This window comes from Schistocerca serialis, chromosome 5 (assembly GCF_023864345.2).
Source record: "Schistocerca serialis cubense isolate TAMUIC-IGC-003099 chromosome 5, iqSchSeri2.2, whole genome shotgun sequence".
Lineage (NCBI taxonomy): Eukaryota > Metazoa > Arthropoda > Insecta > Orthoptera > Acrididae > Schistocerca > Schistocerca serialis.
Window position 1 is genome coordinate 380,398,011 of NC_064642.1, and position 21,404 is coordinate 380,419,414.

A 21,404-nucleotide genomic window follows, 5' to 3' on the forward strand; every position below is an offset into this window, starting at 1 on the left:
CTCTTAACGGATATTATCTGATCAGGTCGTGGTTTTCTTTCGAAGTTGATTTGCCTATGGAAGTTATTCTTTTATGGTGGTAGCCGTGTTTAAATTGAGCCTTGTGCACTAAGCATGTGATCACAAATTGTCCATAGAATTCGGAAGGTTTGGTATCGTTCCCAATGATTGCGAACCTATTCCATCTGACTCCGAGTGGCGCTGCAACAGCACGTAGGACGTGAATTGCACATTATTATTATTATTGGCCATTATGACCTATTTAGGTACCGCGACAGTGTATCAAAAAATTATAAGTAACATCCGCAGCCAGTCACTTTTTAATAATATTTTATTGCAAATGCATACCTTTCTGTTGGCAATACCATATTATTGAAAAGAGAAACTGGGACAGGAAATTATTTATGAGAGATGCTTATTGTTTGACCTCGAGCTGCCCGTGACTATAATAATTTCATTTCATGTTCTTTGCTACAGATGAGTAGCACATGTGAACATGATCGTCATTGTTCATGAAGCCTTGCTACTTCTGAGCGTCATTTCCGCTGTAGTGTAATGATCCAGCGGGTTCATGACAGAAGCTTCCAGCAAGGTTAACGGAACTTGAAAATTATCGTTGGCAGCACTGTTAACTCATTGAGGCACAAAAATCCAGGACCAGAAGGAAAACACGGTTCTATTGTTATGCGCTTGACTTTATCACAGTGCTTTCAGGTGATATGTCAGTAAAGCGCGGGAACTGAATCTTAAATGCAAAATACAATTGAATAAAATGGATAGAATTCTGCAAAACAAGGATGCTGTCGGAGAATCCTATTGTGGAAGTGAACAAACGCTTAGTGCAAGTAAAAAAGTGGAACAGGGGCCTACTCGCCAATGAAAGCTACTTAAGCTGCGGTTTCACATGGACTGGGAGTGAAGATTATCCTTTCCCACTATGCTTATTATGTGCGTATAAAATGGCAAATGAATTTCTGCTTCCTAGTAAACTGAGCAAACATTTTAAAACAATGCATTCACATTTGCCAGATAAACCTGTAGGCTATTTCAAAAGATTATCTGAAGAGCAAACAAGGGCAGCAAATTCTTTTAAAAGTGTAATGTCTGTTTCTGATAAAGCTCCGTTAACTTCTTGCAAAGTCTCTGAACTAATAGCAAAGAGTATGAAAGCTCATACTATAGGTGAATCACTTATTTTGCCTGGTTGAAAAAAAAAAAAAAAGCTCCGTTAACTTCTTGCAAAGTCTCTGAACTAATAGCAAAGAGTATGAAAGCTCATACTATAGGTGAATCATTTATTTTGCCTGGTTGAAAAAAAAAATGGACATGAGGATGCTAGGAAATGAAGCAGCTATGAAAATAAGCAATATGCCTTTGTCGAATGATATAGTTCACAGGCGTATTATAGAATTGTCTACTGATATTGAGAAAAATGTATGCAGTTATAAACTCAAGCAGTGAAACTTTGAATTACAAGTTGATGAATCAACAGACATCACCAACCACACGCAGCTTTTAGCATTGGTCCGTTTCATTAATCAAGATCAGATAGCAAATCAGTTTCTTTTTTGCATAGAATTAAGTGTATCTACTAATGGTGAGAACGTTTTCAACATTTTAAATAATTATCTTAATAAGTGGCAGTTAACATGCAAGTCGTATGTAGGCATTTGTACAGACGGCACCCCTCCAATTGCAGGCAGTGTTAAGGGCCTTATTTCTTTTGTAAAAAAGAACAAAACAAAATGAAGATGTTATAAATGAAGATGTTATCATAACTCACTGCTTTCTGCATGGGGAGGCCTTAATAGCAAAAAACATTGGGAGAAAAACTGAGAGGAGTCTTAGAGCAAGTTGTTCGGATGGAAAATTTTATTAAAACAAGACCTGTCGAAACTCGTTTAGTCGAAAAACTTTTTATCGTAATGGAGTCAGAACACAGATGATTGCTTCTACACACAGAAGTCAGGTGGTTGTCGAGGGAGAAAATACTTAGCCGTGTGCATGAGTTATGACAAGAACTTCTCCTGTTTTTCGAAGAAATGAAACATTAACATGTCTGAAATCTCCTTCGGAGTGAATTTTGGGTTACCAGATTGCAATATTTGGCCGATATAGTTCAACAGTTCAATATTGTGAACACTAGCATGGAAGGGAAAGAAGAAAATATCCTCACACCCAAACACAAAAGTAAAACATTTCACAGAAAACTACAAATATGGAAAAGATAAGCTGTTCAAGGTAACCTGGAAATGTTACCGTTGGTAAGGAGCACGTGCATAAATTAAATACTTCCAATAGTAGTAGATAATTTAATAAGTTTAGAAGAGAAACTGAGTTCATATTTTCCATCCCTCAACGCTGAATAGTACGATTGGATTCGAAACCCATTCATGGATGCTTCAGGTGGTTCCGGCTTAACATTAACAGAAGAAGAACTGGCAGCTATATCTACTGATCGTGACTGATGGTTAAGCATAAGGAATTGTCTCTTGAAGCATTTTGGATTTCTATAAAAGTAGAATATCTGTCGATATCTAAAATGGCTTTACTTCAATTTTCGACGTCATATTTCTGTGAATTAGGATTTTCTGCTCCCACCACAATTAAATGTAAAGAGAGAGGAACTCTTCAATGTATTGCCTAGGAAATGAGAGTTTGTCTTTCAAATGTATCTCCAAACACTGAAGAAATCGCGAGGACACATCAGGCTCATGTTTCTCATAAACACTAGAAAGAGTAGACGTAAGATACATTTCATTTGTATTGCATTATTAGTTTTCTCTACAATTTGAATTAATCGTTAGTTTTATTGCATTATTTCATTTCAATACGTTTCACTTAATAGTTTCTCTTGCCTTTCGTGTTGACAGGGTAGGAGGCAACACGGCGCTCGGCCGTCGCGTTTGGGTGACAATTGTGCTTCATGAATCTCTCACATTTTTACACAAAAATTATTTGTTCATATTGTGATAATGTATTTTATTAATATAATTTGTATTTTCTGTAGTCTGGACGCGAAATTCAAAATTAAATGTCTTAATTGTCATTTTATCACAATTTTTATATCCTGTATTGACTGTTGTAAAATGTGTATATAGTGCGCCCACAATTATTTGCGGCCTTTTAAGAGCACCCGAAGCTCAAAACGTTTGAGCACCACTGCTCTAAGTAATTTCGTTGCAGAAATCACACAGGTATCGTCTTTACCGTAACCTGCACATCCAGTGTGCGCCCACATTTCTCTCATTAGACACATAATCCTTTCTTCCTCTGCCTCGTAATGCGAAATTTACCTGAGTGGGTACACTGCTGTCCAGAACGTTGCTGAGGGTGGACGAATCATCTCTCACACTAAAGGCATCATCCTCAAAACCAGATGATTCGCGGTTCCTAGTCTTTGGCGGCCTCTGATTCTTTGTCTCCGGTTTATTTTTTGCTGTCGACGGTACTTCAAGAGCTCTCTTGTATGGAGACAAGGTTAGGACCGCTGAAGGACCTGTTTTTCTTACCCTAGTGCCTGGCCTCTTCGTTATTTGTGCAATGGATAAGATTTGCCAATGTGTAATTTCAGATGTGGCTACAGATGTTCCTCCCTCGACTTCAACATTAGCCTTTCCACATTTAGAAGGCACAGCTCCTGCAGATGGTTTATTGACTGGATCATTGGCTAAATTCTAAATTATTCCTTCAATACAGGCAGTGAAATCTGCAACCGTGAAAATATGAGGGTTTAATGGGTGTATTCCTGTCACCCTAAACCCATTGACTGCTGTCTCCCCTGTCTGGCACTTAAGGTAGGCCTTCACATTCAGTTCGGCGATATCCATGTTTTTTAATGGACGTGCATTTTCCATCATCCATACGTGTACTGGCTTCCGCAGAATGCACAATAATGAACCCTTCGGCCCCACTAATTCAATCGCGGCCAAAGATTCACAAGCAACATTGTCCTATACGACCGACAGTGAACTCATAAAAGAGCCCATTAAAAACTTAATGAGATTCTCACCAATACCTTTACATTTGAAGATAATTTTTGTGTAAACATTAGCTATGTGCTTTAGGTAATCATCAAAGACATTGTGATACCAAACAGCCAGATTTGCCTCCTTTGATATAGTTAAACAGTATAAATCATATCATTAAAAGAAACAATCTAATTAATTAAAAATAACTTTCTTGGATATGAGAAGATCAGGCTACCTGACATTTATGAGCTTCACATAACTACTTCAACCTTAAGAGCAAATTTTATGAACAGGAAGATGACCTTGTAATGGAGAGTTGCCTATCTAGTTTGCTAACCAACATTTACATATATCGCTTACAAGCAACACTTTTCAGAGGCAACACGACAACAACAAAAAATCATATTATACAAACACTACGTGAATGACACCCTTACGTTAGTTGAAGGAACAGTGGAAGAAAATGATCAATTTGCACGAGAGCTTAACAAACTACACCAAAACATAATGGCATAAATTTCTTGGATCTAAATATTACTAAATATAGCGATAAACATAAATATAAAATAATCAGAAAACTCAGTACAATGGCTGACACAGTCAACAGCTCGTCATGTTACCCAGAGTAACACAAAATTTCATGTTATAGGGCAGCAATCAAGAGAATGGAAAAACTCTCTTTGGATGCTGAAGATAAACTACAAGAACTAAAAACGATCAAGCTAATAGCCCACAGTAATGGGTATAGCTCTTACACCATCACTAAATTTCACAACAGAATTAACAATAAATACAGTAATAAAGATGGCTGTAAGTCCAAATCAAACCACTTATCACCAATAGTTCTTCAAACTCTGTGAAACATGTCTGCACACCATTGATTAGTATGGTGTTACATCAGATTGAAAACTTACTACGTGCCAAAAACATCAATATTAGTTTTTCCACAAACAATAAAATGAAAGACAAAATAATACACAACTTAAACTTATAAAATGAAGTAGACCGCTATTACAGCCTTTGTGGTGTCACCGCCAGACACCACACTTGCTAGGTGGTAGCCTTTAAATCGGCCGCGGTCCGTTAGTATACGTCGGACCCGCGTGTCGTCACTATCAGTGATTGCAGACCGGGCGCCGCCACACGGCAGGTCTAGAGAGACTTCCTAGCACTCGCCCCAGTTGTACAGCCGGCTTTGCTAGCGATGGTTCACTGACAAGATACGCTCTCATTTGCCGAGACGATAGTTAGCATAGCCTTCAGCTACGTCATTTGCTACGACCTAGCAAGGCGCCATTAGCAGTTACTGTTGATACTGTGAATAATGTACCTTCAAGAGCGATGTTCACCATTTATGGATTAAAGTTAAGTATTCCACCAGCTACGTCCGTTTTTTCTAAATTCTAATTTCCTTGTCCTGTTCCAGATTTCACGCCAGCCTGCCTGAGCTTAAACGCGTGCCTTTCGGCTTCCTCTAGTAACCCGGTGTTGGCTCTCCTGCCAACCCACAACAGCCTTTGTAAACTAAATTGTATTGTGTGTCCTAAATTTTACATTGGCCAAACTGGTAGGTCTTTCAACATACGATACCGCGAACACAGGGATGCTGTCCGGCTCAACAACCTAAATAAGTCAAACTGCGCTTCTGACTTGTTCCAGCATGGAAACACAGAGTTAAGCAGTGAATAAAACTTAGAGGTATTACACTTTGCCGTAAAAGGAGTTCATATGAATTTGTACAAGGAACTACAAATATACAACCGCATCCACAGTAATCCTGACTGCAGCCTGAATGATCAGTTCAATTAAAAAACAAAATGTACTTACAAAATTTCATACAATTTCTATAATTTGAAATGAAAGAAATGATAATTAATTTTTCGAAAGAAAATTCTTCTTTGGGCATTACCAACATTTTTCAAACCTAAACAATTAATGCTTTTGTATGTCCATCCTTGTGACTGGAGATCTGTGGGACCTTAGCCGTTCACTTACGAAAGAAACTGAAATACCTAAAACCGTCCTTATGATGTCATTTACTGAATGGCTACCAGTTTCAGTGCTTCAGTGCACCATCTTCAGAGTTTAGCCGATGCCTAGAGGGTTAAAACCATCCGTATACACGATGCATCAGTAAGAAATTGAAACACTTACAGCCGTCCTTATGATGTCATTTATTGTATGGCCACGAGTTTCAGTGCTTCAGTGGTTCAATGCACCTTAGCTGATGTCGATAGGGTTAACACCATCCGCATGCACGATGAATCAGTGACCAACATCTGTAATGGTTTTCGCAGACTGCCTGTAATCGTGATGATGTCTCTATAACCATCAACTATCAACTAACTTGATAGTTGACGGTTGGAGAGACAACTAGAAAATGGCAGCATGAGGAAGGCTTTGGGTGTTTCATTTTCTTACATAAATGTGTAACCGTATAAAATTATCTGTACTACGTAGAAGTACCTTCGCAATTACTCAAGAAGTGTGCCATATCTGTACACATATCACGTTCTTTGGCACATCATATCAGTAGCCGATGTGTATGCCATCTTGTATTTAGCAGTTCATTGATCAGCACGGATCGCAAAGGAAGATCAAATCTCTGCCTTATAATATGTAAATGGGATCTTTTTAATGAAGTATGCAGTTATAGAGCGTATGTACAGAAGCCCCAAAGAAACTGGTATAGGCATGCTTAATCACAACAGAGATATGTAAACAAATGGTTCAAATGGCTCTAAGCACTATGGGACTTAACATCGGAGGTCATCAGTCCCCTAGACTTAGAACTACTTAAACCTAACTAACCTAAGGGCATCACACACATCCATGCCCGAGGCAGGATTCGAACCTGCGACCGTAGCAGCAGCGTGGTTCCGGACTGAAGCGCCTAGAGCCGCTCGGTCACAACGGCCGGCTAGATATGTAAACAGGCAGAATTCGGCGCTGCGTATATAAGCCACAACAAGAGTCTGGTACAGTTGTCAGATCGGTTGCTGCTGCTACAATGACAGCTTATCAAGATTTAAGTGAGTTTGAATGTGGTATTATAGTCGGCGCACGAGCGATGGGACACAGCATCTCCGAGGTAGCGATGAAATGGGTATTTTCCCCTACGACCCTTTCACGAGTGTACGTAAATATCAGGAATTCGGTATAATATCAAATCCCTAACATCACTGCAGCCGGGAAAAGATCCTGCAAGAACGGGAACAACGACGACTGAAGACAATCGTTCAGCGTGACGGAAGTGCAATCCTTAGTGCAAATTGCTGCATATTTCAATGGTGCATCATCAATAAGCGTCAGCGTGCGAACCATTCAATGAATCATCATCAATATGGGTTTTCGGAACCGAAGGACCACTCGTGTACCCTTGATGACTACGCACCTCAAAGCTTTACGCCTTGCCGTGGCCCGCAGCACTGACATTGAACTGTTGATGACTGGAAACATGTTACATGGTCGGGCGAGTCTCGTTTCAAATTGCATCTGTACGGCTACAGAGGCAACATCATGACCCAATGGACCCTGACCTGTCGGAGTGGCCGAGCGGTTCTAGGCGCTACAGTCTGGAACCGCGCGACCGCTACGGTCGCAGGTTCGAATCCTGCCTCGGGCATGGATTTGTGTGATGTCCTTAGGTTAGTCAGGTTTAAGTAGTTCTAAGTTCTAGGGGACTGATGACCTCAGCAGTTAAGTCCCATAGTGCTCAGAACCATTTGAGCCAATGGACCCTGTATGTCAGCTGGGGACTGTTCAAGCTTTTGAAGGCTCTGTAATGTTGTGGGGCATGTGCAGATGGAGTGATATAGGACCCCTGACACATGACACGTACGTAAGCTTACTGTCTGATCACCTCCATCCATTCACCTCTATAGTGCATTCCGGCATTGTGCAGTTCCAGCAGGATAGTGCGACACCCCACACAACCAGAATTGCTACAGAGTGACTCCAGGAACACTCTTCTGAGTTTAAACGCATCCGCTGGCCACCAAACTCCCCAGACATGAACATAATTGATCATATTTGGAATGCCTTGCAACGTGCTGTTCAGAAGAGATCGCACTCCCTCGTACTCTTATTCGGATTTATGGACACTCCTGCAGGATTCATGGTGGTAGTTCCCTCCAGCACTACTTCAGACATTAGTCGAATCCATGCCACGTCCTCCTACGGCACTTCTGCGTGCCCGCTGGGGCCGTACACCATATTAGGTACGTGTGCCAGTTTCTTTGGCTCTTCAGTGTATAAATGCAAAATTATGTAACCACAAAAACCTGCGTTATACTTTAGGACACAAATGTAAAACTTGCAAAGAAGTCTACGCTACTGTTTGATGATGGGCGCAGGCCTGAAACTAATAACAGTACAAAATAACAATTAAAAAAAAGACTTGTGGCTGCTTGCTGTATTTCCTACAGTGTAATAAACGTTAGTCTCTCCCTCAAGGCGTTACCAGTGTTTTGCGTTACCGAATGTCCTGCGATTTGTTACCCGTCTGCATTTAGGAGACCCGTACGTACCACTTTTTTTTCTTTTCGTTTTTCATTTGCTGCTTGCCAAATAAGCCTGCTGCCTGTATAAAAAAGCGGGCTCTACTACTGCAGTTGGTCTCTTAGCCGTCACATCAGTAACTCAGGGTCAAGAACAAGGGAAAATCCACATAGTAATGAACATAGACTCATCAAACCTCCACATACTGATCTAATACATATACGAACTTGAGTTACTGATGTCCCGTTGCCCGTGTCCCGCCCCGTGTGGGCGGACCAAGTGCAGTGTCAGGCAGTTTTAGTCAACAACTGAGCACCATTTAATAATTAGCAAAGAAAAAGAAAATACAAACAAACATACTTATAATTTTAAATATTAATAATACAAAATAATCTTTAATTATCATAATTTGAAGTATACCAACTCATAAATACAAAAAACAAAGTGATATTTACTAAGTATCCCTACACCAACAAGGCCATGAGAAGAAAACCTCGGAACATTCCTCGAGCCTTACCACTCTTGGCTTCGTACTAAATACTAGTTCTCGTATTGTGTGTCCATGTCCAACATCTAGTGGTTAGTACATCTTCTTTTTTTTGTGCATGTGTGTGTTGTGATGCTGGTGTGAGGGGCAGGGCTCGGAATGATATCATCGAGCAATGGCCCTCTCACCAGCAATATTCGACCCTATTCTATATCTAAACATACTCTAATGCCATTCATACACTCCTGGGAATTGAAATAAGAACACCGTGAATTCATTGTCCCAGGAAGGGGAAACTTTATTGACACATTCCTGGGGTCAGATACATCACATGGTCACACTGACAGAACCACAGGCACATAGACACAGGCAACAGAGCATGCACAATGTCGGCACTAGTACAGTGTATATCCACCTTTCGCAGCAATCCAGGCTGCTATTCTCCCATGGAGACGATCGTAGAGATGCTGGATGTAGTCCTGTGGAACGGCTTGCCATGCCATTTCCACCTGGCGCCTCAGTTGGACCAGCGTTCGTGCTGGACGTGCAGACCGCGTGAGACGACGCTTCATCCAGTCCCAAACATGCTCAATGGGGGACAGATCCGGAGATCTTGCTGGCCAGGGTAGTTGACTTACACCTTCTAGAGCACGTTGGGTGGCACGGGATACATGCGGACGTGCATTGTCCTGTTGGAACAGCAAGTTCCCTTGCCGGTCTAGGTATGGTAGAACGATGGGTTCGATGACGGTTTGGATGTACCGTGCACTATTCAGTGTCCCCTCGACGATCACCAGTGGTGTACGGCCAGTGTAGGAGATCGCTCCCCATACCATGATGCCGGGTGTTGGCCCTGTGTGCCTCGGTCGTATGCAGTCCTGATTGTGGCGCTCACCTGCACGGCGCCAAACACGCATACGACCATCATTGGCACCAAGGCAGAAGCGACTCTCATCGCTGAAGACGACACGTCTCCATTCGTCCCTCCATTCACGCCTGTCGCGACACCACTGGAGGCGGGCTGCGCGATGTTGGGGCGTGAGCGGAAGACGGCCTAACGGTGTGCGGGACCGTAGCCCAGCTTCATGGAGACGGTTGCGAATGGTCCTCGCCGATACCCCAGGAGCAACAGTGTCCCTAATTTGCTGGGAAGTGGCGGTGCGGTCCCCTACGGCACTGCGTAGGATCCTACGGTCTTGGCGTGCATCCGTGCGTCGCTGCGGTCCGGTCCCAGGTCGACGGGCACGTGCACCTTCCGCCGACCACTGGCGACAACATCGATGTACTGTGGAGACCTCACGCCCCACGTGTTGAGCAATTCGGCGGTACGTCCACCCGGCCTCCCGCATGCCCACTATACGCCCTCGCTCAAAGTCCGTCAACTGCACATACGGTTCACGTCCACGCTGTCGCGGCATGCTACCAGTGTTAAAGACTGCGATGGAGCTCCGTATGCCACGGCAAACTGGCAGACACTGACGGCGGCGGTGCACAAATGCTGCGCAGCTAGCGCCATTCGACGGCCAACACCGCGCTTCCTGGTGTGTCCGCTGTGCCGTGCGTGTGATCATTGCTTGTACAGCCCTCTCGCAGTGTCCGGAGCAAGTATGGTGGGTCTGACACACCGGTGTCAATGTGTTCTTTTTTCCATTTCCAGGAGTGTATTTAGCATTCAATACTACTACACATTGCCACATATAATTACAGTTTTTTACGTAAATTTACACAAAGTTCTACAACAAAATGTTACAGGTGTGAATCAGTTAAATTATCCAGCTCTGTGTCTGTATCATTATCAGTAATATGATCATCGAGTTCCTCAGTACTGCTATGATTAGTTGAAGATCTCCGTCCTCTCTGTCTGTGTCTCCATGATCTCCCTCTATTGAACTCAGCTTGTAATTGTCTGCTATATTATTTAATTCTGTCCATTTATCTGGGACCCTAGTGGAGTTGTAGATATTAAACTGTCTCAAATCTGATTGTCGTATATGTGAATGTAACACACAAGAAATACGTACCGTGTAGTTGTAGAGTGCGATGCATTTGAAGGTCTGTCCCGGCGGGAAGATGCGTGGCTCGGCGTCCTGTGCGCTCATGGCCTCCGCGTCGTGCTCCGTGCCGGCAGAGTCCGCCCCCGCGGACGGGGGCGGCTCGCTGTCGTCGGGCGGCCCCCAGTCCACGTTGGTGGGGTCGTCCCAGCCCGCCGTCAGCTGCTCCAGCCGCTGCCGCTCCGCCTCCACCATGGCTGTCAAAGCGAGGCCTCTAAAGTCTACCGGCACCCAACAGGGCACGAGAGAGCGCAGGCGCGTGGCCAGAAGCGAGTATGTGGAGTGCAGCTCTACAGCAGTGCAAGCCATTGGCAACAGCAACTGGGGTAATACCGAATGGTTTTAATTAAACTTTCCCTATTTAACACGCCATAACATGGAAACAAATTACCGTTCGATGGCTATACTTGGTAGTGTTAATATCAAGGACATTGGGAAGAGAAATAATGCAGATTCAGTTCATTTGAAACACTTTTAATGTGCTGCTACGGTACATCATACCATTACATACCGGTACCATTATTGCTACAAAAGGGGCTCAATATCCAGACACTCTGGGATGATGAAACAGAGGAGGACACGCGTAAAGCTGAAATACTAAACACCTTTTTCCAAAACTGTTTCACAGAGGAAGACCGCACTGCATCTCCTTCTCTAAATCCTCGCACGAACGAAAAAATGGCTGACATCGCAATAAGTATCCAAGGAATAGAAAAGCAACTGAAATCACTCAACAGAGGAAAGTCCACTGGACTTGACGGGATACCAATTCGATTCTACACAGAGTACGCGAAATAACTTGCCCCCCTCCTAACAGCCGTGTACCGCAAATCTCTAGAGGAATGGAAGGTTCCAAATGATTGGAAAAGAGCACAGGTAGTCCCAGTTCTCAAGAAGGGTCGTCGAGCAGATGCGCAAAACTGTAGGCCTATAGATCTGTTGTAGAATTTTAGAACATGTTTTTTGCTCGCGTATCATGTCATTTCTGGAAACCCAGAATCTACTCTGTAGGAATTAACATGGATTCCGGAAACAGCGATCGTGTGAGACCCAGCTCGCTTTATTTGTTCATGAGACCCAGAAAATATTAGATACAGGCTCCCAGGTAGATGCCATTTTGCTTGACTTCCGGAAGGCGTTCTATACAGTTCCGCACTGTCGCCTGATAAACAAAGTAAGAGCCTATGGAATATCACACCAGCTGTGTGGCTGGATTGAAGAGTTTTTAGCAAACAGAACACAGCACGTTGTTATCAATGGAGAGACGTCTACAGACTTTAAAGTAACCTCTGGCGTGCCACAGGGGAGTGTTATGGGACCATTCCTTTTCACAATATATATAAATGCCCTAGCAGATAGTGTCGAAAATTCCATGCGGCTTTTCGCGGATGGTGCTATAGTATAAAGAGAAGTTGCAGCATTAGAAAATTGCAGCGAAATGCAGGAAGATCTGCACCGGATAGGCACTTGGTGCAGGGAGTGGCAACCGACCCTTAACATAGACAAATGTAATTTATTGCGAATACCTAGAAAGAAGGATCCTTTATTGTATGATTATATGATAGCGGAACAAACACTGGTAGCAGTTACTTCTGTAAAACATCTGGGAGTATGCGTACGAAACGATTTGAAGTGGAAAAATCATTTAAAATTAATTGTTGGTAAGGCGGGTGCCAGGTTGAGATTCATTGGGAGAGTCCTTAGAAAATGTAGTACATCAACAATGGAAGTGGCTTACAAAACACTCGTTCGACCTATACTTGAGTATTGCTCATCAGTGTGGGATCCGTGCCAGGTCGGGTTGACAGAGGAGATAGAGAAGATCGAAAGAGCAGCGGCGCGTGTCGTCACAGGGTTATTTGGTAACCGTGATAGCGTTACGGAGATGTTTAGCAAACTCTAGTGGCAGGCTCTGCAAGAGAGGCGCTCTGCATCGCGGTGTAGCTTGCTCGCCAGGTTTCGAGAGGGTGCGTTTCTGGATGAGGTATCGAATATATTGTTTCCCCCTACTTCTACCCCCAGAGGAGATCACGAATGTAAAATTAGAGAGATTCGAGCTCGCACGGAGGCTTTCCGGCAGTCGTTCTTCCCGCGAACTGTACGCGACTGGAACAGGAAAGATAGGTAATGACAGTGGCACGTAAAGTGCCCTCCGCCACACACCGTTGGGTGGCTTGCGGAGTATAAATGTAGAAGTAAATGTAGAATATGCCATCCATCAGTGTCCAGAAGTGTATGAAAACGCGGGATTGCATCTTGCACAGCGGATCGAAGCATGTCCGTATGCGTGCTGGCTACCTGATATGCTGCCCTTCAGATCAGCAATTGTGTGAACATTCCCCTGGTAAACCCTGTCCTTCAGGTAGCCCCACATCCAGAAATCACAGGGAGTGAGATAAGGTGGTCGTGCTGGACTAGAATTTGGAAACGATCGGCTGATAATTTGATTGTTCCCAAATGTGTTTCGGAGAAGCAGGTGAACTTTACGAGCCATGTGCCGTGTGGCAACGTCTTACATGAAAACTGTTCAGCTGAATGCGTCACTATCCTGCAGGGCTAATATGATATGCTGTCGAAGCATGTCGCAGTAACGTTGGCCAGTCACACTGGATGTTTCGGCCCTTGAGCGCCAACCTGTTCAAAAATGAGTGGGCCGATGATGAACGTAGCCGTGAAGCCACATCGTAGGGTGACACGTACATCATACAGAGGAACTTCATGCAGAGTGACTGGAGGTGAAGATCCCCACACTCGGCATTTCTGTATGTCATAGAAAAATTAACTTCGTCTGTCCATAGGATGGTCCAGGGCCAGCCTTCATCACCTTCAATCCTTGCGAGAAAGTCGAGAGTGAAGTCAACACGTCGTTGTGCGTCCTGTGGTGCAAGCCGCTGTACGATATGGATCTAGTACAGATACATTTGAGAATAGTTCGAAGCACCTTCAGTACAGTGAACCACGGGATGTGACGCAGCACGTGCGCTGCCTGACGATCGGGAATTTCGCGCAGCATTGTCTGCCATAGCAACAGCGATTTCATCAACCGCCTGTGGTGCAACTGGTCGTCGGCCTCTTCGCGGAGCGACGCCCAGTTCTCCAGCTGATTGAACTACATCATGCTCCTCACAGTAGGTGGAGGAAAAGGATCGTACCGTAATCCTTTCAGCCGGAGATATTCTCCAAGGAAGCTACAGCATTACTGTTGTTTTAATAATAGAGCTTCACCAATAGCGCCCTGCTCCTTTTGTCCAAGCTCATGGTTCAAATGGTTCAAATGGCTCTGAACGGTATGGGACTTAACATCTATGGTCATCAGTCCCCTAGAACTTAGAACTACTTAATCCTAACTAACCTAAGGACATCACACACATCCATGCCCGAGGCAGGATTCGAACCTGCGACCGTAGCAGTCGCGCGGCTCCAGACTGAGCGCCTAGAACCGCCAGACCATCGCGGCCGGCTCCAAGCTCATGTTGGCTCGTCAAGAAGTGCACTACGACTGGTCAGGTGTGTGAGACTATGAATCACGATGACTGATCACGACACATGGTGGGCATTGTTGGAAGTGGACGGCGAATCTGTGTCGCATGGAAATCATGCACCCCATACTCTTGACATTAGTGCTACCAAGTGACTAAAGCAATAGGACAGAGATATGTGCACATACAGATGGCGGTAGCATTGCATACACAACGTATAAAAGGGTAATGCATTGGGTGGAGCCGTCATTTGTACTCCGGTGATTCACACGAAAAGCTTTCCAACATTATTAAGCCCGCAGGACGGTTTTTAACAGACTCTTAGCACGGAATGATAGCTTGAGCTAGACGCAAGGGACATTCCATTTCGAATATTGCTAGGGAGCTCAGTATTCCGTGATCCACACTGTCAGGAATAGGCCGAGAATATCAACAGGCATTACGTCTTACCGTGGACAACGCAGTAGTCGACGGTCTTCACTTAACGACCGAGAGCAGCGGCTTGTCATTGATAACAGACAAGCATCACTGCGTGAAATAACTGCAAAAATCAATGAGGGTCGTAAGACTAACGTATCCGTTAGGACAGTGTGGTGAAATTTGGTCTTAATGGGCTATGGCAGCAGAAGACCGACCCGAGTGTCTTTGCTGACAGCACATCGTCTGCAGCGCGTCTCCTGCGCTCGTGACCATATCGGTTGGACCCTAAACCATGGCCTAGTCAGATGAGTCCCGATTTCAGTCAGTAAGAGCTGATGGTAGGGTTAGAATGGGGCGCAGACCCCACGAAGCCATAGACAAAATTTGTCAATAAGGCCTGTTCAAGCTGGTGGTGGCTGCATAATGATGTGGGCTGGAAATGATTATGTTCCGCTACTTGGAGACCATTTACAACCATTCATGGACTTCATGTTCCCAAACTACGACGGCGTTTTTATCGGCGACGCTGCACCATGTCACCGGGCCACAGTTGTTCACGACTGATCTGAAGAACATTCTGAACAGTTCGAGCGAATGAGATGGCTACGCAGATCGCCCGACATCAGTCGCTTAGAGGATTTATGGGATAAATTTGAGAGGTCAGTTTGTGCACAAAATCCTGCACGGCAACACTTTCGCTGTTATGGACGGCTACAGAAGCAGCGCGGCTCAATATTTCTGCAGGGGACTCCCAACGACTTGTTGATTCCATCCCACGTCGAAGCGCTGCGCTATGTCGTGCTAGATGAGGTCCGACACGATATTAGGAGATATCCATTCACTTTAGTCACCTCAGTGTAAAACCGTAACAAAAGTAAGGGAGAAAGGTCCACCTGTCTGATGGTTCCGCCAAATGTAAGTCGAGGCCGCAGTAAGGAGCATTTTTTATTAGACTGCATCCCATGCGCTATAATACTCGAAGATACAAACAACTCTCCTGCCATCGCGTTTGATAGTTTACCAAATTTCTTTGTGATGAATGCATAAAAGAATCAGGTTACCCTCCGTTTAGAAGGCCATTGCACGCAGCGACTGTTGTATTGACTTGTAAATAATAGATTTCAGCTATCAGTCGTCATTTTTAAATTTTATTGGCAAATCTAGATTGCAGCTAGAAACTAGCCATTCTCAATGCACTATCATTTTTGATCAATGCATGTAATGATCAAAAATGATAGTGCATTGACAATGGCTAGTCTCTAGATGAAATCTAGATCTGCCAATAAAGTTTAAAAAGGACGACTGATAGCTCAAATCTATTATTTACAACTATAATAGAATAGTAGCATTCAATACACCGCAGTGGCCTATTCAACTTACGAATTCTCCTTGCATCAGAAAAGTAATGAGAAAGGTGATAATTGCTGTGGTAAGAATGTGCATCAATCACGGGACAAAGCCTTTCCATCCACATTGGATTGGAGGCATAGATTATCAGAAGAATGAAGAAAGAGGTATAACGACTACCCGTTCTTCTGCAGCTTTTCCGAAAGTCAGTAGAATCGGTAAAACTAGCCTAGATGGAAATACTGTGGCTGTGATTGCTGCAGTTTACTTTACAATGGAGATGTAAACTTACATTTTAAGTCAAACGTCTAGGGGTGATAAACCACGTCACAGGTAATAGCTTTTATTTGAGACGAAATGTTCGTCGGCATTTCCTGGAGACGCCAAGTGTCGTTTTATATTCATCACTGATTGTTATAGTGTGTCTGTTTATATAGTGTCTGAATCTTCTCAGTACAATGACACTGTCACGGACGATTACAGTTCTAGTAAGCGTTACGAAATAGATTCGCATTCTGTGATTATGCATTGAAGTCAGCTGTTTGTGAAATATGAATATTTGTGCCGGTCCGGGACTCGAACCCGAATCTCCCGCTTAATGCGAGTGATCGCCTTAATCAATACGGTTACCCGAGCACGCTTCCAGGACTGATCAAAAATTCCATATAAAACGTCAATATTTCAAATTTCTTTTACTTATGCCATCAGTTTTGGCATTTCATTACCCCACCTCAGGCCTCCAGACCGACGTGTCGGAAGAAGCCAATCTCATGTACATGTTAGTCTAACAGTCTGCAATTGATGAACGAATGGATCGCGTTGTTCTAAAAGTACATCTACATCTACATGGATACTCTGCAAATCACATTTAAGTGCCTGGCAGAGGGTTCATCGAACCACCTTCACAATTCTCTACTATTCCAATCTCGTATAGCACGCGGAAAGAATGAACACCTATATCTTTCCGTACGAACTCTGATTTCCCTTATTTTATCGTGGTGATCGTTCCTCCCTATGAAGGTCGGCGTCAACAAAATATTTTCGCATTCGGAGGAGAAAGTTGGTGATAGGAATTTCGTGAGAAGATTCCGTTGCAACGAAAGACTCCTTTCCGCTAATGATGTCCAGCCCAAATCGTGTATCATTTCTGTGACACTCTCTCCCATTACAATGAAATGAACACCCTTAGCTGCTTACAGGCGTTTCGCGGGAGGCGTGCCAGAGATAAATCCCTGCAGTCACGCTATCCTCTGTGTCCTCGGTGGCTCAGGTGGACACAGCATCTGCCATGTAAGCAGGAGATCCCGGGTTCGAGTCCCGGTCGGGGCACACATTTTCATCTGTCCCCGTTGACGTATGTCAACCCCTGTAAGCAGCTAAGGGTGTTCATTTCATTGTAATTTCATTCTAACGAGCTGCTTGGTCACCGATGGTATCTGTTCTTTCGGACATGTCAGAAAGAACAGATACCATCTTAGTAAATACTCTATCCCATATTTCGCGGTAATACAAAACATGCTGACCTTCTTTGAACTTTTTCGATGTACTCCGTCAGTTCTATCTGGTAAGGATCCCACACCGCGCCGCAGTAATCTAAAAGAGAACGGACAAGCGTAGTTTAAGCAGTCTCCTTAGTAGGTCTGTTACATTTTCTAAGTGTCCTGCCAATAAAACGCAGTTTTTGGTTAGCCTCCACACAACATTTTCTGTGTGTTCCATCCAATTTAAGTTGCTCGTAATTGTAATACCTAGGCATTTAGTTGAATTTATGGCTTTTAGATTAGACTGATTTATCGTGTAGCCGAGGTTTAACGAGTTCCTTTTCGCACAGACGTTAGTACTGAATGCTGGCCCCTATTCCGATTGCACATGAGATTGGATTCTTACAAAACATCGGTCAGGGGGCCTGAAGATGGCGTAGTGAAACGCCGAAATTGGTCACATAAGTAAAATAAAATTTGAGATATAGAACGGGTGTTTTTGATTTGACGTTTTATATTGAACAGCTGAAGTCGCTCATTCATTCTGTATAAAGATGGGCCTCAGAAACTTTCATATGACACGTGGTCACAGTCATTTTGCTCGCACAATTCGAGATTCCCGTGCAGTGAGACAAATAGTATAATGCCATTTTGTCCCGTTCAGGCACAGGTGCATCACTTGTGGTTACAATATCTGTGTTTATACAGTGTCTGTATCTTCACAATATACTGTCACTCAGATACGCATGCTTGTCTGATACACATGGAAATGGTGCCGGGAGGTGATTTCGCCCAGGCTAGGAGACATGGAAACCACGTGGGCTATTAAGTAGTCCTCAGTTAGAAATCCTCCCAGTCTCGACGGCATTCAGAACCGTCTCCTCATGAAGTCCACGGATAAAGACACAGAATATTTAACATCACGAATGCCATCCTACGACACCAATGCTTCCCTGCCTTTTGGAAGACGGCAAAGGTCCTGATGCTCAGTAAGCCAGGGGAAGCCCACACCTTCCCACAAAATTACTGACCCGTGAGCGTGCTGAGCTCGCCCAGTGAGTTTGTTGCGATGGTGAATCTAAAACGACGCACTAGCTGTTGGATCTACATCTACATCTGCATAGATACTCCGCAAGCAACCGTACGGTGCGTGGTGTAGGGTACACTGTACCTCTACTAGTCATTTCCTGTTATACTCGCAAATAGAGCGACGGAAAAACATCCGGCTATGTGCCTCCAATGAGCCCTAAATTCTCATATCTTTTCTTCGTGGCCCTTAACGCGCAATGTATGTTGGCGGCAGTAGAATCGTTTGGCAATCAGCTTCAAATGTCGGTTCTCTAAATTTTCTCAACAGTGTTTCTCGAAAAGAACGTCTCCTTTCCTCCAGTGATTCGAATTTGAGTTCCCGAAGTATCTCCGTAACACTTAAGTGTTGTTCGAATCTATCGGTAACAAATACAGCAGCCCGCTTTTGAAGTGCTTTGATGCCTTCCTCCAGTCCGGCCTCAAGCAATACACAAGAACATGTCGCACCAGCGTCTTATATGCTGTCTCCTTTACAGGCGAACCACTGTTTCCCAAAATTCTCCCAATAAACCAAAGTCGACCATTCACCTTCCCTGCCTTAGCTCCCACACAAGAATATCTCTAAGCACTATGGGACTTAACATCTGAGGTCATCAGTCCCCTAGACTTAGAACTACTTAAACCTAACCAACCTAAGGACATCACACATATCCATGCCCGAGGCAGGATTCGAACCTGCGACCGTAGCGGCAGCGTGGTTCCAGACTCAAGCGCCTACAACCGCTCGGCCATAAGGCGCCGGCAGGTCTCACACGCTCATTCCATTTTATATCGGTTTGCAACGTTACGTTCAGTTAAAACGACTTAACTGTGTCAAACTAGACGCTAGTAACACTGTATCCGAACACTACAGGTTTACTCTTCCTACTCATCCGAATTGACTTACATTCTTTCACATTCAGAGCTGGCTGCCATTCATCACACCAACTAGAAATTTTGTCTAAGTCGTTTTGTATTTTCCCACAGTCACTCAACTTCGACACCTTAACGTAATCCACAGCATCATCATCAAACAACCGCATATTGCTCCCCCACCCTATCCTCCAAATCATTTATGTATACAGAGAACAACAGCTATCCTGCCACTCTTCCCTGGGACACTCCTGGCGATACCATTGTCTCTGATGAACACTCGAAGTCGACGATGACGTACTGGGTTATGTTACTTAAGATGTCTTCGAACCTTCCACATGTCTGTGAACTTGTCCCTTATGCTCGTGCCTTCGTTAACAGCCTGCAATTAGGCACCGTGTCAAAAACTTCCCGGAAATCTAGAAATATGGAATCTGCTTGTTGTCCTTCATCCACAGTTCGCAGTACATTATGTGAGAAAAGGGCAAGCTGAGTTTCACACGAGCGATTTTTTCTAAAACCTTGCTGATTCGTGGTTGTAAGCTTTTCAATCTCAAGAAAGTTCAGTATATTCGAACTGGGAACACGTTCAAGGATTCTGCAGTAAACCGAAGTTAGGGATATTGGTTTATAACTTGGGGGGGGTCCGTTCTTTTACCCTTCTTATATACTGGCGTCACCTATGCACATTTTCAGTCACTTGGGACTTCGTGCTGGGCGAGAGATTCACGATAAGTGCAGGCTAGATAAGGGGCCAATGCCGTAGAGTACTCTTTATAAAACCGAATTGGGATTCCATCCTGACTTGCTGATTTATTTGCTTTCAAATCATTGAGTTGTTTCTCTACGCCATGGACGCTTGTTAATCTGTCGTCCATACTGGAGTCCCTCCGATGGTCAAATGCCGATATGTTTGTACGATTCCCCCATGTGAACGACTGAAATTGATTACTATGGCTTTCGTTTTGCTATCTTCAACTGCCGCACAAGACTGGTCAACAAGGGACTGAATGGAAGAATCAGACCCGCTTAGCGATTTTACATACGACCAGAACTTTCTCTGGTCCTCTGCCAGATCTATTGTTAAGGTGTGAAGGTGCTAGTTGCTGTGTGGTACGTGAATAGATATTTTCACAGGCGCACGAACCTCTACTGATCATCGCCTGTCGTCATTTGTGCGTTCTCTTTTGACTCGAGAATGCAACAACATCTGCTTCCACAGCATCTTCCGAATTTCGTTACTAAGCCATGCAGGATTTTTTCCATCCTTTATTCACTTGCTAGTCATGTAACTCTCCAGATTAGGATTTTCAGCTTAAACATTGCCCAGAATTCCTCTACATCCTTCTTACTGGAACTAAATGATATCAATTCAATGTCTAAGTGAAATGCAAACAACTGCTTATCTTCTCTATTTAGTAGAAACACTCTCCTAGCGTTCTTGACTGATTTATTAACTTTCGTAATAATAGTTGTTATAGTGACATCATGTTCGCTTATCCGCGTTTCTGTACTGACACTTTCGATAAGGTCTAGCTATTTGTAGCTTCAAGGTCTAAGATATTTCCATTGCATGTGGGCTGCCGAGCTAGCTGCTGAAGGAAGTTTTCAGAAAACGTGTTCAAAAGTATTTCGCACGACTGTCTATCTGTGAACTATAAAAGCAGACAGAATCCTAGAAATGCAGCTTGCTACCCTCCTGATGTATAAGCAGTCGACGCTGATAC

The 21,404-nt window shown here is 43.9% G+C and overlaps 1 protein-coding gene across 1 annotated transcript in view; it reads right to left on the minus strand.

Moving 5' to 3' along the window:
* LOC126481954 (protein nervous wreck) overlaps window positions 1–21,404 on the minus strand; it is a 724,156-nt gene that overhangs the window by 69,552 nt on the left and 633,200 nt on the right. Inside the window, exon 15 of the mRNA XM_050105913.1 lies at window positions 10,980–11,206. Within this exon, the coding sequence (XP_049961870.1) occupies window positions 10,980–11,206 (227 nt within the window). The remainder of the gene's footprint in view (window positions 1–10,979; window positions 11,207–21,404) is intronic.